Raw genomic sequence first — 11,449 nt, forward strand, 5'->3', positions numbered from 1 at the left:
TGGCCTGTGCTAGTCCCTCCCCTTACTGTTGCCCCCCCATTCACCCTGTGCGTGCGTGTGTGCGTGTGTGTGTGTGTGTGTGAGGATTACTATCCTCGTGAGTACTGGAAATCCCCATAAGGATAGTAAAACAAGGAAAAAGGCTATTTTAGGGGTTGGGTTAAGGGCTATGGTTACAATTAGGGGTTAGGTGAAGGAGTTAGGGTTAGGGGTTAAGGTCAGGTTTAGGGGAAATAGGATTATGAATTTAAATACATTTTAGGTCCCACAAGGATAGTAATACATAAAGTGTGTGTGGTCATTGTGATGGGTCATTAACCTGTCACAATGAGAGAGTAGTGTCTTCTGGAGCCACACTGTCACTGCACCTGCACAAACAGCAGCTGGGCGCTAGGGCAAACACACACGCAGGCAGGCAAGTACACACAGAGACACACACAGAGACACACACAGTCTTTCAGTGGAGAATGAAAACTGATCTAGTCATGGGGAATTACAACAAGTTATTTCCAATCCAGGAGCACAACAGGTCTCTAACACTTCCCTGTGGTGAATGAATGGTCATGTTAATCCCCCATCTCCTCTGTGTCTAATCTAATTTCACCAACTTCTCACCTCTCCATGTAAATGGCTTTGGACGAGGCCCACAGGCCTAGCTGACCATTTGGGCTTATAAGGCCAATGGTTCTGTGGGAATGACAGGGATAAATACCGCCCCAATATATCCACGGGTGATACAATCGCCATCGCACTGCACTATCCATCTGGACATGAGGAACACTTACGCAAGAATGCTGTTCAATAACTACAGCTCAGGCTTCAACACCATAGTACCCTTCAATCTCGGGGCCCTGAGTCTGAATCCAGCCCTGTGGAACTGGGTCCTGAACTTTGTGACGGGCCGCTCCCAGGTGGTGAAGGTAGCCAACAACACCTCCACTATGCTGATCCTCAACACAGGGGCCCCACAAGGGTGCGTGCTCAGCTCCCTCCTGTACTCCCTGTTCACCCATGAATGCGTGGCCACGCACACCTCCAACTCAATCATCAAGTTTGCAGACGACACAACAGTGGTACGCCTGATTACCAACAATGACGTGACAGCCTACAGGGAGGAGGCAAGGGTCCTGGTGGAGTGGTGCCAGGAAAATAACCTCTTTCTCAACGTGGGCTTCAGGAGACAGCAGAGGGAGCAAGCCACCATCCACATCTACGGAGCCACAGTGGAGAAGGTGAAAAGCTTCAAGTTCCTCGGCGTACACATCACTGAAAATCTGAAATGGTCCACCCACACAGATAGCGTGGTGAAGAACCTCACGAGGCTGTAGAAAATAGGCTTGGCACCTAGGAATCTCACAGACTTTTACAGGTGCACAATTAAGAGCATCCTGTCGGTCTGTATCAACGCCTGGTAGGGCAACTCCGGAGGGCTCTCCGGAGGGTGGTGCGGTCTGCCCAACTCATCACTGGGGGCACTCTGTCTGTCCTCCAGGACATCTACAGCACCTTGTGTCACAGGAAGGCCAAGAACATAATCAAGGCCACCCGAGCCCCGCAATCAACCAGAAGGCGAGGTCAGTACTGGTGCATCAAAGCTGGGACCGAAAAACAGCTTCCATCTCAAGGCCATCAGACTGTTAAATAGCCATCACTAGTCAGCCTCCACCCAGTACCCTGCCCTGAACTTAGTCACTGTCACTAGCTGGCTACCACATGGTTACCTTAGAGGCTGCTGCCCTATGTACATAGACATGGAACACTGGTCACTTTAATAATGTTCACATACTGTTTTACCCATTTCATATGAATATACTGTATTCTCGTCCGGTCCATCCTATTCAACTATTGCTGAAAATATACTACTGTATGCAACGTATTCTTCAGATAGTGTACATATTTGATCCACATACTGTCCATTAATCCCATCACATACAGTGCCTTCAGAAAGATTCAGACCCCTTGACTTTTTCCACATTTTGTTACGTAACAGCCTTATTCCAAAATAGTATTTTACCCTCATCAATCTACACACAATACCCCATAATGACTAAGCAAAGACAGGTTAAGACATTTTAGCTAATTTATACAAAATATAAAACTGAAATATCACATTTACTGTTGAAGTCACAAAGTTTACATACACCTTAGCCAAATACATTTAAACTCAATTTTCACAATTCCTGACATTTAATCCTAGTAAAAATTCCCTGTTTTATTTTAAGAACGTGAGATGTCAGAATAATAGTAGAGAGAATGATTTATTTCAGCTTTTATTTCTTTCATCACATTCCCGTGGGTCAGAAGTTTACATTCACTCAATTTGTATTTGTTAGCATTGCCTTTAAATTGTTTAACTTGGGTCAAATGGTTCAGTTACTCTTCCACAAGCATCCCACAATAATTTGGATGAATTTTGGCCCATTCCTCCTGACAAAGCTGGTGTAACCGAGACAGGTTTGCAGCCTCCTTGCTCGCACACACTTTTTCAGTTCGGCCCACACATTTCCTATAGGATTGGAGGTCAGGGCTTTGTGAGTCATTTTGCCACAATTTTGGGAAGTATGCTTGGGGTCATTGTCCATTTGGAAGACCTGTTTGCAACCAAGCTTTAACTTCCTGACTGATGTCGTGAGATGTTGCTTCAACATATCCACATAATTCTCCTACCTCATGATGCCATCTATTTTGTGAAGGGCACCAGTCCCTTCTGCAGCAAAGCACCCCCACAACATGATACTGCCACCCCCGTGCTTCCCGGTTGGGATGGTGTTCTTCAGCTTGCAAGCCTCCCCCTTTTTTGGGGGTCATTATGGGCAAACAGTTTTATTTTTGTTTCATCAGACCAGAGGACATTTCTCCAAAAAGTACGATCTTTGTCCCCATGTGCAGTTGCAAACCGTAGTTTATGGTGGTTTTGGAGCAGTGGCTTCTTCCTTGCTGAGCGGCCTTTCAGGGTATGTCGTTAAAGGACTCGTTTTACTGTGGATATAGATACTTTTGTACCTGTTTCCTCCAGCATCTTCACAAGGTCCTTTGCTGTTGTTCTGGGATTGATTTGCACTTTTCGCACCAAAGTACATTCATCTCTAGGAGACAGAATGCTTTTCCTTTAATGTGTACTCTTTAATGTGTACCGTAGTCTGGCTTTTTTATGGAGGTTTTGGAGCAGTGGCTTCTTCCTTACTGAGCGGCCTTCCAGGTTATGTTCGATATAGGACTCGTCCACCCAACTTATTGTGGAAAGCTTGTGAAAGGTTACCCAAAACGTTTGACCAAAGTTAAACAATTTAAAGGCAATGCTACCAAATACTAATTGAGTGTATTCAAACTTCTGACCCACTGGGAATGTGATGAAAGAAATAAAAGCTGAAATAACTCATTCTCTCTCCTATTATTCTGATATTTCACATTCTTAAAATAAAGTGGTGATCTTAACTGACCTAAAACAGGGAATTTTTACGAGGATTACATGTCAGGAATGGTGAAAAACGGAGTTTAAATGTATTTGGCTAAGGTGTATGTAAACTTCTGACTTCAACTGTATTATGCACATACAATTATGCTGAGTCTACACACACTCACTCACATAGAATCATCATATACAGTACCAGTCAAAAGTTTGGACACACCTACTCATTCAAGGGTTTTTCTTTATTCGTACTATTTTCTACATTGTAGAATAATAGTGACGACATCAAAACTATGAAGTAACACAAATGTAATCATGTAATAACCAAGAAATTGTGAAACAAATCCCTGGTTCGTGCCCAGGTAGGGGCGAGGAGAGGGACGGAAGCTATACTATTACACTTTGAAACCATCAATGTACAACGTGTGATGACTAATGGACCACTCTGGGCACAGACGTCAGTTCAAGGTCGAGTTGTCAACTAATGTGAAATCAACAAATGTCACCATGTCATTGGATTTAGGTTAAAAGAAATGCCCTTAAATTGATGACTTTTTGCAAATCCAATCAGTTTCCCACATTGATTCAACGTCATAACATAGATTAGGGGGATTGAAATGACGTGGAAACAACGTTGATTCAACCAGTTATTGCCCAGTGGGGAGTAATGCAGCAATGATAGGAGTAGCAACAAGAATGTACTGTATCAATCATCAGTAAACAGGTGCCTGGGACATTAGATCGAGGAAGTGAGTGCCTATCAGTGGAAGAATACAGAGAAAGCTGAGCCAAGAGGAAAGCATGTGTACAAATGTCCAGTTTTTAAACCAGTTTATCAGCACGGTGTGAGTGTGTGCGTAGAGCCCGGCCCTGTGTAGAGGTAGACTGTACGTAGCCATCCTGAACATGTACAACCAACGTAAAGTATTCCCAACCCTTGACTTTTTCCGTGGTTGTCGAGCAATGATCGACAATCAATTTGACAAAGCAAAGAATTGAAGAATTGTTTTTAAGAATAATGGGAAGACACTGCACAATCCAGGTGTGGAAAAGCTCTTGGAGACTTAAACCAGAAAACATTGTCGCTGCCAAAGGGTGCTTCTACAAAGTATTGACTCAGGGGTGTGAATACCTGTGTATTTGAGATATTTCCGTATTTAACTCTGAATACATGTCTTAATAAATGTCTAAAAAACATTGTATGTAGATGGGTGACAAAAAAAAACAATTTTGAATTCTGGCTTAACACAGCAAAATGTGTAATAAGCCAAGGGGTATGAATATATCTTAATATCCAGATTGTATGGAGCCTGTAAGAAAGTCTAGTTTCATAAGGCAGTTTAGGTATCCAGTTGATAAATCAATTAAATTGATAAGCTTCATACCTTGAGGCTCTCTGTTAACCAGTATGTTGTCTGCTGTAGTAGATGATATTGATGTTAAGACAGTCAAGCTATCTCAACTGAAACATAATACAGTTGTAGAACTCACCTGAACACATCAGGGAGAAGTGGAGGATGTATACGCGGCAAACATCGCACCATGCGCCCGAAAGACCAAGGTAGAAGGTGTGTCCCTCCCCCCTCATCTGGGAGTCTCTCTCACTGGAGGAGAATATGGTCCTCACATCCGGGGGCTTGAACCCCCTTTTCCTACTGCCGCGGCCAGGGCAGCCGTTCTCCGCGGGGTTCGTCACCTTCACCGGCTCCGGTCTTCTCTCTTCGAGGTTTGGTAACGAGTCCGCTCTGATCTTGCACCAGACCGCCTCGATGTTCTCCAGACTCCTGCTTGGAGTAGAGGTATGCCTTCGGGCGGCTCGGACTACCTTGACTTTCGAATGGTACATCCTAGGCGGGTTGAACAATTCCCCTCGACTGTAGTTCAGTCTTCAGTGCTGATTTATTAGCGATATCCACAGCTAACTGTGATACGCCGATCAGGCGAAGTAGCGCATCGGTGAGTACTTCCTACTTTGGTGCATGATCTTACGCACTCTTTCGGGCACACAGGCGACAGCAACGATGAGTCTTCGCGCGCAACACAGATGAGATACAGAACAAGGTGTTTATTTTAGTACATGTTACCTATATGTTGAAATCCACATTGTGTGAATAGATTACACTGTTTCCTCGCTCTGACCTGTTCTTGTTGTCTGTAAGCAGGTTGAGCAGGTGCAGGAAACCGTTTAGGTTTTCAGTACAGACCCTAAGAAATCCCCCCTCCCTCCATGAGTGACGTACCTGTACACAATACCTGCACATGAGTGACATACCTGTACATGCACGCTGTGCATGATGATTCTGAGATTGCATTTCAATATAAATTACCACTTGTTCCTAAATCATTTTACACAATGTCAGGAGTCTTCAACAGAACTATTTTTATTCAATAAATGAATATTGAAACAAATCAGTCACAAAGCTGTCTAAATCAGTGTAAACATTGAACACTATAATCATAACATGGAATTTGTTTAATTATTCCTAAACAAGTCAGACATTCCAATGCATAGACTCAGCACACAGAATGAAAGTGTGACCATATAGCAGTAAGAATAGATGCACTTCCATACAGTATATGTAGGCTACAGTAGCTGCCCCAGTCTTTGGTCCAGTCATGGTTTAACCATGTAGTGGTTCAATCTCTGGATCAACGGAGGACATAAGTCCTGGAGGTCTGGTATGTTGATCTCTTTGACTTATTTGCTTTATGTAAACATTGTTTGGATCAGACAGTATAGGCTACATCAATAGTCGACAGTCTCATCATTATTATTATTCTTACAATAAAAAATAAAATAAGTTTTTTTTTTTTTTTACATTCCTATAGTCCAAATTAAAATGTTAACAAAACACCTGAATACAGTACTTTCACATACATTCTTATATCATATCAATGTATAATTAAAAAAAAAGGAATGGGGTTTGAGATGTACATTTTCGTATATACTACGGCTCTGGAAGACAGTCTATATTTCTATGTGCATGTTTCTTTGTGCAAAATCAATGTTAAATTGGGCATTCAATATTAACCTGAGTTGAAACTTCTCTAGAGGTTGGGGTTAGAGGGCGACATCCCAATTCTCCACCCTTTCCCATCATGCATTTAACAATGGTGGAAACTCACTTTAGCTAATAACTACACCAATGAAATTCTGATCCATGGAAGAAAGTGCGCAAGAGCATACTTTGGGAAAAGGGTGTATAGGATGGGGAAAATCCCTCTGACTCAGTCGACTTCCTCCTCATCATCATTCACAAAAGCTTCCTCCTGTTGAGAGAGAAATGAAAGCTGTATTGACCAACATCTCACAAAATAACATTGATATTTGTCAGCTGGAGATCATTGATAGGAACAAGAAGGTGGACCTCCAGTACTATAGGCGATATATCTCTCTGTATGTACGTACATATCCACCCTGCTGTATGGCCCAGGAAGAGAAGTGATCCTGCAGGTATTTCGCTCCAAATCCCAGCACCCGGCTCATAGGGAGGCTGTCCACCGCTGACAGGCGACTGGTCACCTGGTGGAGCATAGGGTTGAGAGTTGACACAAAATGGCTGCCATGCAACCAAATGGGTATATATGCTTGTGGTACTCCAATGGGTGATTTAGCCACATACAATGTAAAGCACTTACAGGGACATTTTCTAAGACCCAGATTAAGCTTATTTCTGGAGTAAAAAACACTTTCAATAGGGATTCTTGAGCATGCATTTTAGTCCAGGAGTATGTTCAAATATTTGTCTGGGAAAATGGCCATTAGTTAGAAAAAGGATTGAGAAAAAAATGTTTTAGTTAAATGTAATTCTGTCATGATTACCTCACAAGTCATGGCGATTTGGGCCGTGGGTGACCCCTGAGTGCCGGGGTCCGAGGTCAGGCCAAGTCTGCCGAGGAAGGTGGAGATGGTCCTCTCATACAAGCTGTAGCCAAAGAGCTCTGAGGACAGAGAGGCGTCCTTCAGGACCTGCCAGGGACATGATAGAGGACAGTAAAGTTTACACCCCAATCCCACAAGTATTTTCTGGGTGAATGCCCATGTGATGAAAAATGGATGAATGATAAATGCAACACCATTTTTTCCATTTCTCTTTGTGAGGGGATCCCAGTCTTGCAGATAGACTAATATTATCTGTGTGTAGAGGGACACCAAGTGGGCAGAGAACTACACAAATCACACAGGTTCTACCTACAGAAATGGATATTTCCTGCCATACTTTACCTCCTCATTGAGTTTGTCTCCAGCTCCTCTCAGCAGAAGCCCCACCAGCCTCTCTATAGCATCTGAAAGGCAGAGATAAGAGGGTAAGGGTTAGAGGTCATAGGTAAAAAAACAAAGAGGAGTTCAGGGTCGTATTGATTAAGGCACATCGTAGAAAAACATTTTTAATTGCGATTCTTATTTGACAAGATCAGGTAGTCCCTCCCATTTTCAGGCCCTTTTCCATTTGGTGCCTAATGAATACATCCCATATATGACGGCTGAGTTGGTCTTATACCTTCCTCTCCGTCAGTCTCCAGGTCCCCAGAACTGCAGGTCACTCCGTCAGCAATCTGAGTCAACCGGTCAGCTACCTCTCCCAGCTCATCTCTCGCTAAACCGGAAACAAACACACACAGCTTTAGTATACTTGACATGACAACAAACCATCTGCCTAAAGAAGAAACATACTTTAAAATGTAAGGAACAGTGTATTACACCAACACATGCAATCAAACAACCCTCCCGTCTCTCCTTCCCCTGATACAAACTCACAGTTGCCAAAGGATCTGAAGGAGGACCTCTGGGTGCCCGTTGGTGGTGATGGTGTTCTTGGTGGTCCTGATGCTACAGCTGTACTCTCTCTGTGGGGTCGGATACAGCTCAACAAGCTCTGCAGCCTCATTCTCATCCCCTTCTTCTTCCTCTTCTTCTCCTTCTTTATAAATGTGTCTGCATGGCCCTCTAGTGTCTGTGCACCACCCGGCTGGGTGTCTGTGCCTTGAGGTAGCGGGCACAACACCTCCTTAGGTCTCCTCCTCTGGGCATACGCCATCATCAGCCTGAACTCCACACTGTCCTCCATGCCATCCATATCCCCTGGCAGCCCAGCTTTGGCACTCCCATTCACATTACTGTTGGTACTCCCATTGGCATTGCTGTTTGCCATCTCCCTAAACAAAAATAAACAAACAAACCAGGAACAGGAAGTGAGTGTATAGCTGCAACAGCCTATTACACAAATCCAACAACATTGATCTGTAAGTTTTCCAATGCAGTTTAAAAAAAGTTTATGAATGTATACTTTCCTGGAAGAGTGCAATGCACAGTCCCCCCAAACAGCACATTAGGAATAGAGAATGAGAATTTTCACTGAAAAAAAAAACATTAAAACAACCTCTAGAGAGCAGCAGCACTCGTGTGGTGGTAAAGGGCGTAACTGATGCCAAAAAATGGGAAGACAACATACAAAGGCACACCCTTTTGTCCTGTGAGTTCTGAGTCTGACATGACATCAATAGGTGACAGGTAGCATAGTGGTTTGGGCTTTGGGCCAGTATCTGAACGGTTGCTAGTTTGAAGGTGAAAAATATGTAAATGTGACCGTGAGCAAAGCACTTGGAGTTGGGACGTGCAAAAATATATATATATTTCCAATGCGCATACAAGTACAACACACTTGTAGCTGCCTAAATGTGTTAAATAGGACAAATAAGTACCCACCAAATTATAATCATTTTAAATAATCCAGAATGTCTTAAATAGTAGTGTGTACAATCAAAAACGCATCTTTTGACCAATGTGTAAAATAAAATGTGTTAATTGTGTAGATACTCCTCTAAGAAAGCCAATGGCTCAAACCTCATGTCGCCAACATAATTAGTTCAAAGGTTATTGGAGGGGATAATTCAATGGTGGCCTGAGGGGAAAAAAATAAAGAATTCCGGCAGGGGGGAGATTTTCGGCACAATATCGAGATAAGATATATATCGACTTTGAGACATGTAGTATTTTCATATTAATGCGAAATTCTTGTTCAGAAGATTTCTCACAAAAACGTCTACTGCCAGGCGCGTACTGGGAAACCAACCAGGGACAGTAAAACTTTAACAAAGTTTAAGTTAATACATCGGCACTTACTTATTTATCAAATAAAAAGCCATGCCTACTTACGTATAACAGTACTACGTCTGCGCTAGTTGCCAACGTTTTAAGTTATAAATTCGCCGGTGAATGAGCGTCTTCTGATTCTTAAAACTCTCGTTCTGCCTGCTAGCTGCTGCCTGTCCGACTGACTCTTGGTGTTTCTTTATAACCTGTCTTCCGTAAACGTCACGTTTGTATGTGGTCGAAATTGAAACCAAGTTGGCATGGCGATTGTTTTACCTACATGTGAGAATCCCCAAATAGTGACACGTCAACCCCGTGATAAATTAGTCATGTTAAATAAACAAAACAATGACATTGCTATTTTATCTGTTCTTCTAAATTGATAGTTATTCGCATATTAGGACACAATTATAAAATCCGTTGGTGTTGGACTATTCCTAATGTCTATCAAATGTATCCCCTTCCAAAAAATAACACAATACAATGATCACAAGACTGCTTGCAAGTCTGTTCCCTGTCTGTATAGGCCATATCAACCTGCTGGCTGTAATGGGTAAAGGTTGTGACTATATTGCAGGCATAGTCTATGACTGATATAAATCTCTCTGAGACTGGATAGAGCGATTCAGCCACCATCAAAATGGACAACAATAATATTCTATTCCTTAAGGAAATCCCCAGAGTTAGTTTTAGCAGGCACACATGATATTCAACCACCCTACTATCTGTCCCCTATCCCACTCTGAAGGTTGGGACTCTTTCACAGGCTTGTGTAAATGTGATTTCTCTTTTGCCCCACCTCAACAACAAACAATCATTCAAAACACAGGAAATAAAGTCAGAGGCAAGCAATAGTATTTTCTCTTGGAAAATGTCTCCTGTGACATGCCCTCAGTTAGCCTACCACACACACACACACATATTGTCACATGTTTTGTTGTGAACTTGTGACTCATACTGTTGCGACTCATGAGACATCCACAGGTAGTGCTGAAAAATGACGACACCTTATTATATCAGTTCCAGGTACTTAGACCTACATTAAATGTTGTTGATCATTGACAGATACAGTGGGGCAAAAAAGTATTTAGTCAGCCACCAATTGTGCAAGTTCTCCCACTTAAAAGATGAGAGAGGCCTGTAATTTTCATCATAGGTACACTTCAACTATTACAGACAAAATGAGGAAAAAAAATCCAGAAAATGAATTTATGAATTTATTGGCAAATTATGGTGGAAAATAAGTATTTGGTCACCTACAAACAAGCAAGATTTCTGGCTCTCACAGACCTGTAACTTCTTCTTTAAGAGGCTCCTCTGTCCTCCACTCGTTACCTGTATTAATGGCACCTGTTTGAACTTGTTATCAGTATAAAACACACCTGTCCACAACCTCAAACAGTCACACTCCAAACTCCACTATGACCAAGACCAAAGAACTGTCAAAGGACACCAGAAACAAAAATGTAGACCTGCACCAGGCTGGGAAGATTGAATCAGTAACACACTACGCCGCCAGGGACTCAAATCCTGCAGTGCCAGACGTGTCCCCCTGCTTAAGCCAGTACATGTCCAGGCCCGTCTGAAGTTTGCTAGAGAGCATTTGGATGATCCAGAAGAAGATTGGGAGAATGTCATATGGTCAGATGAAACCAAAATATAACTTTTTGTTTGGAGGACAAAGAATGCTGAGTTGCATCCAAAGAACACCATACCTACTGTGAAGCATGGGGGTGGAAACATCATGCTTTGGGGCTGTTTTTCTACAAAGGGACCAGGACGACTGATCCGTGTAAAGGAAAGAATGAATGGGTCCATGTATCGTGAGATTTTGAGTGAAAACCTCCTTCCATCAGCAAGGACATTGAAGATGAATCGTGGCTAGGTCTTTCAGCATGACAATGACAATAGTTGAAAGTCCGTGTTGCCCAGCAACAGCCCCAAAA

The 11,449-nt window shown here is 42.7% G+C and overlaps 2 protein-coding genes across 2 annotated transcripts in view; both read right to left on the minus strand.

Moving 5' to 3' along the window:
• The window catches only part of LOC118392302 (ras association domain-containing protein 3), a 47,880-nt gene extending 42,509 nt beyond the window's left edge, over positions 1–5,371 (minus strand). The window contains exon 1 of the mRNA XM_035784138.2: positions 4,901–5,371. Coding sequence (XP_035640031.1) covers positions 4,901–5,255 — 355 coding nt within the window. The 5' untranslated portion in view covers positions 5,256–5,371. The remainder of the gene's footprint in view (positions 1–4,900) is intronic.
• A 401-nt stretch (positions 5,372–5,772) lies between these two features.
• LOC118392303 (apoptosis facilitator Bcl-2-like protein 14) lies at positions 5,773–9,734 on the minus strand. The gene is made up of 7 exons (XM_035784143.2): positions 9,567–9,734; positions 8,169–8,566; positions 7,912–8,007; positions 7,635–7,696; positions 7,233–7,379; positions 6,819–6,932; positions 5,773–6,679 (listed from the first exon to the last, which is right to left on the minus strand). Exons 2-7 carry the CDS (start codon positions 8,560–8,562, stop codon positions 6,638–6,640), a joined length of 855 nt encoding a protein of 284 aa, XP_035640036.1. The 5' UTR covers positions 8,563–8,566; positions 9,567–9,734; the 3' UTR covers positions 5,773–6,637.
• Positions 9,735–11,449: the final 1,715 nt, after the last annotated feature.

Source organism: Oncorhynchus keta, chromosome 13 (assembly GCF_023373465.1).
Source record: "Oncorhynchus keta strain PuntledgeMale-10-30-2019 chromosome 13, Oket_V2, whole genome shotgun sequence".
In the NCBI taxonomy this organism is placed as follows: domain Eukaryota; kingdom Metazoa; phylum Chordata; class Actinopteri; order Salmoniformes; family Salmonidae; genus Oncorhynchus; species Oncorhynchus keta.